The sequence below is a fragment of the Apostichopus japonicus genome, chromosome 18, assembly GCF_037975245.1.
Source record: "Apostichopus japonicus isolate 1M-3 chromosome 18, ASM3797524v1, whole genome shotgun sequence".
NCBI lineage: Eukaryota > Metazoa > Echinodermata > Holothuroidea > Aspidochirotida > Stichopodidae > Apostichopus > Apostichopus japonicus.
In genome coordinates this window covers 5,638,768-5,651,780 of record NC_092578.1, presented here as the reverse complement: position 1 = coordinate 5,651,780, position 13,013 = coordinate 5,638,768, and the positions used below count along the sequence as shown (strand labels likewise).

Sequence of the window (13,013 nt, the reverse complement as noted above, 5' to 3'; positions counted from 1 at the left end):
TGAAGTTTTTCTCGTCGCTACAAAATGCAAACTAATGAAACGTGATACCTTGTTATCTTTAGCTGGACCTGAGATGTACACTGTGCTGTGGGTATTGACCGCAGCTGTATGTACTGAATGTACACTGGTGTCTGATTACCGACAGTAGCAAGTTGTGTGTGTATTTTCTGGGATTGATGGTGGTGTCTAACACTTCTGTTACACCTCATTCGAACTAGGTCAGATTACCGGCATTAGACATTTCTTTTTGCGCGAGTCTTCACACCCTTTAACTGGTCGAAGTGGGACTTGACAACCAACCATAGGTAATGACTGAAATGTTACATTTCAACATTCTGCACTGACTCATGGTGTTCATTGAACGACAAAAGAACCAAGGATGGTCATTTCATAGTCCACCTTTAGATTTGACCTTATGTAGACTGGTACTTGTCATTGTGTCAAAACTTTGACCTAATTTAGACTGGTACTTGTCATTGTGTCAGTAATTTGACCTAATTAAGAATGGCACTTGTCATTCATCATTGCATCATTAATATGAAGTAGTTTGTAGTACTGGTGATGCCCTAATGCAAATTAAGATCAAATTGTCCAAGGAAACTTCAAAGTGGGTTTCCCCACATCAAACAATATACTAAGGCCCCTCTATTTTTATGCTAGATACCTACAATTTGTTAAGCACTTTGTGATTAAATTAATACAGAATTCTAATTAATAGGAAAGGATGTGTTTTCAAGTTTCTCCAGAAGACAATCAATTTTTCAATTGCATTTGACTGAAAAATTTTAATTTTTAACAATCATTGCACAGGGAACTAAAAAATATGAGCAAAAGTTTCAGCTATTGTTCAATCAACTTTATTCCAAGCTTCTAACCGTAATTATATCCCAAGATACAGAGATATTAACTGCTGAGTAATGAAAAACATTTCAAAGGAGGAAAAAAACAAATACTAATATTGGAAAAGAATAAGTATCTAACAGTGAAGTCTTCCATCTTGGTCTAGAGTACTTCCCACTAACAAGGAATATGAAAGTATATGAGAAAGTGATTAACACATATGTGTACCTCCTGTTAGAAAAGAACATTACACTAAAATTAGGTTTGCAAATATTGTACAATACATAACCCACTTTGTATTACATGAGCCACTTTTCATTTGGAATTACCATGAGCAATGACAATGTTGTCTTTCCACCTTGTTGATAACTACAAGAATATTACATCATGCTTTATCTGTTTAACATCAAATTGAACAGTTTGGGGGGATGCTACTTTAAGACTCACTACTTCACTTCAATAGCTCACATCAAGTTGTGTTCCTCTGCAATTCTTCCTTTCTTGATGCTAAAAGTACAACAATGATAGCAAGTGTAAGGTTATATTGATCAGTTAAGTAACCACATCTACTAATGCTATACCTACGACGGCAAACTGTTGCCCTAGATGACCAAAATGCCTGTTCGGAAAACCCAGAGTCAGCTTTGGAGGTCAAATTCAGATGGCATTGTGACTAAATAACCCCCAAAATAAGTTAAAGCATAATATCTTGGTATAACCATTAATCTTTTATCACTTTGGAGACACTGACATAACAAAGGCAGTGGTAGGCCTATAGATGACTCTCCCATTTACTTATGCAAAGTTGGTGTTGTAGATACCAAACTTATACATCTCTCCTTCAATGTATACACCTTGATCATTGTGGTCCATTTTTTTTCAGACGAACTGAAAAAAATTCCTTATAAATTTGCCCTACCTACTAATGTAAGAGTAACCAAAAAAGCTACAAGGATGGCTTTACAATGTCAGAGGAAACAACACTACCACATGTTCATGCATACCTCTCCCTCAAACAATTATTTGTAGAACTAACACAGATGTCACTACTACATTCATCCCACACATATTAGCTAAATGATACTTTCTTGTTTCAAACATGCAACATTCTACTCCTTTCCACACCCATCGTCTCAAAAACTCATCAAAATCCCAAATTTTCAATTTATAAAGCAGTTACAGAAAAGTAAAAAACCTGGAGGACGGGTAACATAAAAAAAAAGGAAAAAAAAGGAGGATTTACGATTGGTTATAATCAAAAAAAGTATTAAAAACTGCCTACTACAACATGCACATTTAGTTTTTGGTTTCTTAATGCTTTCAGCAGCATACAACATATAACTCTAGTACCATGTTATGCCATAAACTCACGATGAACCGTAATTAATGCACCAAAGCGTTACAAGTGACAAGACATTCAACTTACTGTACAATAATTCAGTCACAAACCAAACAGAATTAAATCACCTAGTTTTTTCTATTAAATATGGAACCCGATGTATAGACAGTATCATTCATATTCAATGATAAGGCTTTTGGAATCACCTTACAAATCATCACTAAGGCTTTGATTAAAGTTATGAAATGGTTGCTGATCCTGTTTTTACCCTGACCTGTGCAGGTATTTTGCAGTGCACAGCCATCTAGCATCTGATCTGCTACGAGAGCATTGTTGCCGATTATACGCAAGGTATCTGGAATGTCTTATTACCAAACATGAATGATTCACAAAGCCAGACAGTGAGGTATGAATGAAGTGTAAAGGAAAGGAGGGGGAAAAAAATGTGGCTCTACATAAAATAACGAAAATAACAAGTCACACTTTATTGCATTTCAGAGAATGATGAAGCAACCAAAGGTTATTTGCAAGCTTTGTGATGCATTTAAAGCTATGTGAAGCAATACAACGTTCAAATGCTGCAGCCAGAGAAACACAAGCATGAGGGTTGGAAGTGAAGAGGAGTGATCTGTCAAATGAAATACTGCCTGCAAACATACTAAATTTTGTACTCACTATGAAATCTTCCCTATGAATGAAAAATTGTCGAACGTTTTGAGCAGACTACAAAGCATGCCTATGTGATATCTCCCTACACTTGTGTGCAAGTCACTCTGAGTAGAAAAAATTCTTCTAGTATCTATTACTAACGATTTGGATCCTTATTTCTGAAATTCTAAATAATGTACACTGCAGGTCCCTTTAACGATGTGCAAGTTACCATAGTGACAGAAGATTACCCACTTGCACATTGGAAATGAATAATTTCAAAAGAGGGGTGTTAAATGCAGCTTTCTAAAATCCGCCAATTCTACAGGAATTGCTCTTCAGACTTTCACACATGTGGAATACCTGGAATGCAAACTGAACATTTCCCTATTTTCAAATGTTGCCCCTCTTTTTTTCCCACTTCACTTTATAAAAAAAATTCTGGTAAAAACTGAAATATTTTGACTAGATTTGACATGAACATATTATCTGCTTTTAGCACAGTGCCAACAGTGGGACAAATACAAAATTGAGAACCTAAAAGCACCTGCTGAGAGAAATGTTTGCATGCACTAAAGGAAAGCCAGGTGGAAGCACCCACAGCAGTTTTTCATATCAGGTTAGATGGGTTGATGAGAAAGACTTATTGAAAAAGAGAGGTACACCGAGGGGGTAACAAAAAAACAAATAAATTTACTAATATGCAACATCCCACCTGCTCTCTTTTGGTACTGGAAACTTGACAATTTTAAGCAATCTTCAGTATCTTCTACCACAACAAAACTCCACCAATTTTTCCCTAAAAATCCATCTTCTTGATTCCCTCATCAAACTAATTTGCCTGCATGCCTCATCAACTTCTTTTCAACCATCTTCTCTTGTCTTCATATTCAGAAAGTCCATTTTCATTTTCTATTCTTCAATCTTCTTTTTTTTCTCTTTCTCTTTTTTCCCCCATTTTCTCTCTCTCTTTCTGTCTCCACCTTACAAAGAGAATTTGCAACAATTTTGTTGAAAATACTTCTGTACTCCACTTAGAAAAAAAAACAACCCAAGGCTGTAATATGATGTTTCACCCCCTTAATTGGGCACACTTTTCATAAGATGGAATCTCTGCACATCCCCTCCTCTCCCATCCACCCCCAACAGAAAGCATCAAGAACCAAACATAATATGGGATGATTTTGTATTTTTTAATTGCAGATGATACATTTATTGTTTGTTGTTAAACCTTTTGGCAATGCTTTGCAGTCAAAAGGTTTTTACTTGATGGCTGCATAAAATTGGCATGAAGGTGAATTTCCCTTTTACTTTGGACTTACTTGATATTTTGTTCCATCATCCCAACCCTCCCCCCAATCTTATATACATTTCTTCTTAATGAAAGCTTTGTACATGTTTTCCAACTCAGGTTTAAGTTGGTGAATTAAACAAATATACCACCTGGACAGATCCTTTTGTAACTGTTTCGTAACTGAGAAGACTGAACAAACCCACTTGCTTAATATTATACAAAACTAGTAAGCGGTAATAAAACGTTGACATGACCGATGAACTTCAGACCGTCTAGGTAGAGCGATAACGTCAGTAGCGACCTGCAGAATGGGAAAGGTAGATAACAAATGAAAACGTGAGGATCTTACCACAATTAGAGAGGAAACCATACTGTAAGATACTCTACACTCTTTAAGCATGCTCAAGTTCTCTCCTTAACGTTCCCTCGGCAATGTAGCGCATGTCAAATGCCTGCCATATTTTGGGATGGTTGTGAGGCTTGTTTTGCTGCCACCCAAGGCTATCAGGATGGGCTTATGATGTCGCCGCCCCCCTCAGCTATTTCGTAAACTTTCATGCATAAAGTCACATATACCAATAATTCATATATCACAACCTCACACCTTCAGTCCCCACTCCGACCGAAACTGTTCACATCATTCAATTTTTCTCGAACCTAAACATGAAATAAAACAAAATAAAATGTTCTGTCACTACAAGAAAAGTACCCACCACAAGAAATTGAGCCCAGGTTGTGTTGGTATATATCTTACCTGCCACCTCCATTTTCTTATCATCTTCCATTTTTCTTACTTGTACAATCTTCACATTTCAATTCTTGTTTTCTGCAATTTCTTCAAACTCAATTTGCTGTTTCTTCTACTCTTTCTTCATGGCTTTTCAGCGGCCATTTTGAATCTTGATTCCACACACACCATGAATCTTGATTTTTCATATTTCAATCTTCATTTGGGGTTTCTTGCACCCTCAGTAAAATAAAATTCCAGACTTTTGCATCAAATCGACAAGACTACTTGGTCTCGAAACATTTTTCTCTGCCTCATCTTTTGGTTGTTAGAAGCCCAATTTTTTTGTTTTCCAACTTGCCACCGCCAGCCATTCAACCCCCGAAAAAAACAAAATTTGCCAACCAAAGCGTAGATTGTGCAGTTTGGCTTAACAAAAACCTTACCTGACACAAACATTCAGAACATTCAAAATGATTGCTTTTTCAAGTATACAAACTTATGGTTACTATACTTCATGTTGTGTTTTTTTTATAACACTTATATTCAAGAGGGCCTCTGTAAATATCAGTAGAAATAAAAAATTAAAAAATACAATCCTGATACTGTAAATTTTCATGTGTATTCCTTGTTCAATACAACATTTGGTTTCACTTTCGCATAGTACTGTGTGCCCCCTTTAGATTAAGAGCATGTTTTTAACGCAAACCCTTCAATTTATCGTTTGTAAAATGAGCTCTTCTACTAAATTTACATCATCTCAATGAAGATTTAGATAACATCTAACATCTGTATAGCCTTTGGACAACTTTATTATTGCTATGGACTTCAGACAGAATACATGGAGAGTAAAGGACTTGCTGGTATAACACATTCGATAAAATTTCACACCCCCGACTGGCTTATTATACCTCACGGGGCGTAGGTTTGTTCTTTTGGTGTGGGGGGGGGGGGGGGAATTGTCGATAACAAGCAGTGGCAGAATGCTCTATGGTAGTAACAATGATAATCATAGAGCTTCTCCTTTATCCCATTTGGTTCAATTCAACTATTTACATCTTCTGGTGCTGGTTATTATCTCGTAGCACAGGAATTTTCATCACCTTAATATCACACAGTTAAGACTTAAGGGTATATCCTATGGGGAGTGCATAACACTTCCTCCACGAAGAAGAAACATTTCCTATGGATATTTGCTAGCAAAAATGTAGATCACTGGGTTACTTTTATTAAACATGAGTATTCATGAATTGGTCGATCATCTAGTCTAGGTTGAATTCTTCTTGTCATTTGTCTTACTCCTAATCTCTACCTGGAGTTCAGAAAGCAGCCCAGATTTGATATCATTTTGGCAACTCTGGCATGGACGTGCATAGGTCATTTTTTGATGGCATAGATCAGGAAGTTCTAGTTAAAAGTTACACAGAGACAAAAGCCACTGGAGCGTGTGCTGGATCTCCCCAATAATTGCTAGTAACGGCATGCTTCATAGTCACAAACAATGGCAGTTTACAGGAAAGAGACCCCGACCCATGGGTTACATGTTTTTACTCCCATCATTGCAAAGGGAGTGGGGAGAGGGGGGGTGGATATAGCAACACTATCAGCATCAATTAAAGTTGTGAGTGTTACTTACGATAGTCCCGTGGCGATCGTGACCTAGATCTTGAGTATCGTCGGCTTCTGTAGGGTGAAGGTGACCTCCTTCTGTATTCTGGGCTCGGGGTCCTTCGTCCATAGTAACCAAAGTAATCTTTACGAACAGGTCTGCAAAGACAGAAAGTTTCCCATATCCTGATAAAGATAACAGCTACAAATGACACAAAAAGGTAAATAAAAAGATTTTCTTTTCAAGCTGCTCTATTATAAGATGGATGTTCTTGTATCCCAGGGTGACAATTTGACAGAAACACCTCATCAATTTATGAAATCGACAAATCAACTAATCCACAGGTGATGCAACGTGCAACCCTGTGGACACATCCACTGTGACCGGCAAGGTTCTCAAAGCACTTATTGATGTTGAACGGCAGAAAACTATAAAATATGTGTGTAATTTGGGAAGTTTTTGTATATTGGGCTTATACTTGTGATCCATATTCCCATCTAACTGAATACTCTATGCACATGTTCCATTACATGTTTTATTTCCCACGGGATGCAATGTTTGTTTTTCTCCCAGGAGTAGGCACACCTTTACGTGTTATGCAGGGGTCAAGTCTTTGCTCATCCCTGAACTAAACGAACCCAAACAAGTATGGATCTCGACCAACCTTCTTAAGAAAAATTGATCTGACTGAATGCAAAATGTCAGTGCCTATGCCCTTTCTTATCCCAACCTAGTCTTGCCGGTGGGTATTGACTACCACTAATGCTATAATCAGGGATGCCAGAAGGGTTTGCCTAGGGCCTGAAAGTTGTGGGGACTTGGATGTCCCAAAGACTATCTAAGCTAATGTTGGGACTTTATGAAAATCCAGAGAAAAGAATGCAGTATAGGCTCCAATTTGCATATGCTACAGTGTGTTAGGATCATAGTTAGAAAATCGCAGAAAAAGCTCATGCCTGTTTCAACTGGGCCGGAAAGATCATGTGGAGCCGGAACAAAATTTCAAAATAGGGATAAAGCCGGAATTCTGGCAACGCTGTATCATTTACTCACCTGGTTGGCTTGCCCATGTATATCCCTGGTGTGGGTGTATGTGGTCGTCTTGTAATTGAAAAATCTACCCGAATTCGTCTGCCGTCTAGCTCAATGCCTGTTGTCTTCTCTTTGGCCTGTGTGTGTGACAGTAACGTATGATGAACTTTAAAGGTGATCTTAAAACGACTGCAAAATTGTAACACAATTTGGAAAAAAATTGCCATAAGTGAAGTGAATTTTCTGGTCACCACCAAAATATTGTACATACATACTGAGGCCTACAACAAAACCAATAAATATGTTACTTAACTTCTGTAAGTTTTTTTGACACACAATGTTGAAAGTTGGTATGCAGAATCTTTTCAAAGTGATGATTTAAATACCATCTTCAGACTTGAGAATTTAGGAAATGAACAGTAAAGCATACATGAAATAAACAGGTTGTTACTGAGACACACCATTGCTCTAGTACCACATGCAGGCACTGAGCATCATAACTTTGCATCCTTCATGCTTTAAATTCAATGCCTCCTTTAATTTGGTGACAGCCTAGCACCAACGTATGTCTTATAGTTTTTTTTATTAAAATTAAAAACAACAAAGTTACAGAAAGATCACAGCACCTCTTTAGCATCTTCCACGGATTCGTAAGTGACGAAAGCAAATCCCCTGGAACGGCCAGTCTGTAGAGATACCACAAGTTGAAAAATATGATAAATAGCAGCGAATGAACAAGATAAAAGAATTGCTGGCTCATTAAATGAAGGGTCGTTTGGTTGACTTTGGTGTCCAGTAAAGGCTTATTTTTTGCAAATATATGATTCAAAATGTCCTGTAATTGGTTAAAACAGAGAGATGTTTACTTCTGTTAAATTTCCTTGCCAGGCCATTTCCTTCCGATGTAGGAGATTTAACACAATGACTGGAATTAAAAAGATGACAATTTTGTATGGAAAAGCTGGTTGTAATGAATTATTACATTTATAGATATGGAGTTTGAACATGTTTATTGTACAGCAATTGCTCAAATTGGTAGAAATCAATAAACCCCACAGGAATAGTCAAGTGTGTTATGTTTGTAAAGAATCGTTACGGTAAGAGAGAAATGAATACTGCACCTGATGATCGTGTACAACATTAATGTTATCTAATGGACCGTATCTGCCAAAGACCTCCTTGATTTCCCTCTCTGTGGTATATAAACTTAGACCAAAGACACCCAGACAGCAATTCTCACTCGGGTCTTCCTGTAAAGCAAAATAGTTTGTATTTGTGGTATGAATGTCAACCCGACAAAAAACCCTTTGGGAATACATATTTAGGACAGCTGATGAATGTCATTGAATACATACCAAGGAAATTATAATGTAAAAATGCAAGTCATGTATTCAGAAACAACACCAATGCCATGCCTCGAAATACAGGCTATTTACTGGTTAAATGTCAGTGGACTTTTATAGCTATTTGCAAGTAAAAAAAAAAAAAAATGGTATTTTTATTGAACAAGTAAAATTTCTTTTTACACAATGGCATATTTTTTTATGTTAATGGCTAAAATTGTGAAAATCTAGGCCTATATGCTATACACCTGACTTCTAGTTCATGAACACATAAATCTTACTTATTTCATAAGTACATATAAACCAGACTTGACCTTCAGTCCATAGACTGAAAATATACTATTCTGATATTGTATTCTATTTTCTTAGATGCTTTGAGGCATAACATAAATGTTATCAAGTAAAGCATACCCTGTCACCAACATGTCTTCTCCTATTGGACATTGGAGACTTGCTGCGGGAATTTGAACGTCTTCGTCGAGATCCCGAACGTCTGGTAAAAATGTTAAAAAGTTAAATGATAAAGTGTATCATCAGGAAATAATCAGGTTTTTTTTTTTGGTAGGAAATACAGGCAGTGCTTTCACATTTTGAGACATTTTAAAATGAAGAGTAAATAGAATATTGGTAAGGGGCCATGGGCTTGGCAGTGACCGTTTGCTAACTATTCATATCAAAACACTAAACACATTTAATGATACTAAGTACAGAACTGGCCATGTCCTTTCAATACCACCATAAATGACTATTAAAGACCAACAGATCTACAAAATCATGAGTTTGTGTCTGTACTAGCCACTGCCAGTCCTTATGTTACCAGTGATGTTGCATCATGTCACAATTTATTAAGCAAACATGGATACACCAAACCAATTCCATCATTAACAGCCAAGACGAAGTACCAAACTTCTTAATGCATAAAATGGAGCTAAACAAAAGATGGGACAAAAGATGATCAGTGGCAGTCCTTTCAAAAGACCTTGCTTACACAGCCAAAGAGAAACTATCAACTTGAGGGGTGGAAAGAACTATGGTTAGTGACAGGAACAGTCAAAAAATGTGCTCCTGAATACGCGTTGTAGAGATAGCTTATTACTTATGCGGCTTGCACTGGCCCTGTTATGTATAAGAAGTATGTGTGTCAGTTTACATGTATACCAGGTGGACATAATACTGTATTCAGTTCATTCCTCCTATCAATGGTATATTGTTCTTTATGCATATATTATGTTAATAGCTAGACCAGTGTTCTATAGTTGGTATGGTACATGCTACATGTATTCCTCCTATCAATGGTACATTGTTCTTATGCATTTATGTTATGTAAATAGCTAGACAAGCAGTCTAGTTAGTAAGACTGAATAAAGAAGTAAGGCAGAGCCTCCCAGACCCTCAGACCCTCCCAGACCCAGACCCTCATGTATTTTCTTGTTTCTGTGTTTTGTGTTCAAAGTCTGTCCATTGTCAAGCCCTCGGACTCTACAGCGTTTGTTAATTCCGTTGGTCCCCTGGGTTCACTTACGCATTCAACCTAAAGCACAACAAGATCTATAACACTTAAGGGCACACATAAGCACGTGGCTACTTTGCATAGGCTATGCAGGTCTTCAGTCACGAATATAATAAGTCTTTTAGCAACTGTTCGTTTAACCCGTGAATTGATTTGTACTGCAAGGCAGCATATTTAGATTGACCACTTATATCCTAAAATTGCTTTTTCAAAATGAACACATGCATGTTTTCCCCTGCAGAGCAGAGAAATAACTTGGGCAATATAGTACAGTGTACACACCTCAAGGTAATGAACGTAATTTATCAAAACTTTCTCTGGGGGGAATAGTAACAAATTTTACACTTAAACACAACAAGATAGTTCTAAGTGAATATTACCAAATAATGAAATTACAGAAGAAAACACATGAAATTTCACTCACTTCCATTACTTCGTATGAAAACGTAACTGAAAATAATGAACAATGTTAATGATTTTTTTTTTACAAATTTCTGGACAAGGCAGTAACGGCCTGGACTGGGTAGTAACAGTTTCTGGTCAGCCCCAGGGTTCCTATCACTTACTATGATGAAACCATTCTGGTAGTATACAAGCCTAACCTAACTTCAGGATGAGACACTGATGTACTTACGACCTGTAACGACCCTTGCTGCGGGATCTGGATCTGTACTTCCTATCTCTTGAACGACCCCTGGAAGCTGACCTTGACCTGCTCCTGCTGTCAGAACGTCTAGAGGATCCAGAGCGGCTTCTTGACCTGGACCTCCTCTTTACCTCTGGAGACCGTGAACGGGACACCTTTTTCTCTCCCTTGAATATGAAAATATCGTTGGAATATTATGACGTTAAGATCTCTTTATAGGGCATACCTTGTCCAGTAAATTATCATATCTAAATATTGGATTTATTTCCCAATATTATTTAAATAAAAATTAGAGGGCCTGATGTTCAAATCTAGCTGGATCTTCTTCAGACCAACTTTTAGCCTCTGAAGAAGATCCTTCTAGGATGAAAACATCATGCCCTTTTAGTAACTTGCACAGGTTACTTGTAATACTAAAGCATTTTTGCTCATTTTAAATGATTTACTTGTCACAACATCAACTGAGTTGTAATGTCTTGAAGTAACTCTACTCTGAGAGAGAGAACTAACTTACTCCGGTACAACTAGTGAAAGCATGTCTCACTAATCAAAACCTCACTTTGCTTTGGATGTTTATAAATATGAAAAAATGCTCTAGAGCCTATCCTTCCAAACAACGGATAAAGTGTCATATTTTCTTCGTTGGATATTCCATTTCAACCCAGTTATGAGGGGTTTATTACAGCAAAAGAATTGTTTGAAATTCTCAAATTCTTTTGCATCTTTTACTTATAGCATGGATACTTCGAAGTTCGGTCACGTAAGCTTTGAAACACCCCAAAACTATAACTTCCTTTTATTGGGAAATATGTACTTGCTTTTGGATCATTTTTGAGAGAAAATAACTGTAGCTTCGTAGTTTTTCGTGATATTGGCTCTAGGTTATTATGTAAAAATCGTGTTTTTCTTAGGGGTGTCCGAACTTCGCAGTGTTCTGAACTTTGCAATACTGACTAGGCCTATACTATTACTAGCTTCGACTAGACCTATATTTTAATAAATTAATCAATGGATAGGTCTATAAGTTTAATTTATACTTGCACACAGATTTGTTGTTCTCAATATATAATACAATGGTGTAGCATACAATACAACTAGCCTACTCTGCAAAACAAGATAGGCCTACATAGAATTCATAACCCTACAAACTTAGGCCTTGGCCTAACCAACCTTAATCCCCAAGCGACACGTTACCAATACTCGTTAGGCTAACAACTAGATTTCTACGATTTTCACCGATAGGCTCAGTATCAGAAACATCTACTTTGCACTAATATACTTACCCTTGTCTCGTAATCTTCTTTATCACTCATTTTTGTATTTTTATTATGTTATAGTAAAGAATTCTTGCGTTTTTTTTTCTCCCCTCTCTTTATCGACGGGTTCCACACGCTGTCTCGTTGTCGTTCGGTCCGCGTAAAAGTATGTAATCAGTACTCTATGTGTGTAAGCCTGTACCGTACAACGTGTGTTGTTGTGGTGTACTTTCATACTATTGGACTACGCGACTGAATAGCGCGAATTGTTCCACCTAGTTGCGTGCTAAAGCTAATGCGCAATTTGGGACAAAGGTCGATGATATGAGTCATTGTTTGTAGCGTCGTTTAAAGCTACTGTGTATGTCATTGGAGGTAGAGCTTGGGACTGCGCAATAGATCGCTCACAAACCGGGCACAAGTTTGTCAGAATCGTTTGCATGGAAAATGGGGTGGGGCGTATGGCAAGCCGTTTTAACATTTACCTCTCTATTCTACTTAAGTAGAATTAATTCTACTTAAGTAGAATACAATTAAGCTTAAGTGAAATGAATTGCACTTAAGTAGAATTGCATTTTACTTAAGCTTAATTGTATTCCACTTAAGTGGAATTCATATTAGCTTAAGTTTAAACGGTTCTTGTTTACATCGTATTTTACTTAAGTAAAATACAATTCTACTAAAGTAAAATACAATTCTGCTTAAGTAAAATTCAATTCTACTTAAGTAAAATGCAATTCTGCTTAAGTAAAATTCAATTCTACTTAAG

General features: G+C 37.0%; 1 protein-coding gene across 2 annotated transcripts; it reads right to left on the bottom strand.

The window, feature by feature from the left end:
• Nucleotides 1–841: 841 nt before the first annotated feature.
• On the bottom strand, nt 842–12,480 carry LOC139959096 (transformer-2 protein homolog beta-like). Of its 2 annotated transcripts, XR_011789966.1 has the most exons (9): nt 12,272–12,480; nt 10,977–11,155; nt 9,244–9,325; nt 8,611–8,739; nt 8,116–8,175; nt 7,511–7,626; nt 6,485–6,615; nt 3,543–4,422; nt 842–1,347 (listed from the first exon to the last, which is right to left on the bottom strand). XR_011789966.1 is itself a non-coding variant. In XM_071956670.1 (8 exons), exons 1-8 carry the CDS (start codon nt 12,299–12,301, stop codon nt 4,412–4,414), a joined length of 738 nt encoding a protein of 245 aa, XP_071812771.1. In that variant the 5' UTR covers nt 12,302–12,480; the 3' UTR covers nt 842–4,411. The 2 variants fall into 2 exon arrangements, 1 of the variants encoding a protein (XP_071812771.1); XM_071956670.1 differs by having other exon boundaries at nt 842–4,422.
• Nucleotides 12,481–13,013: the final 533 nt, after the last annotated feature.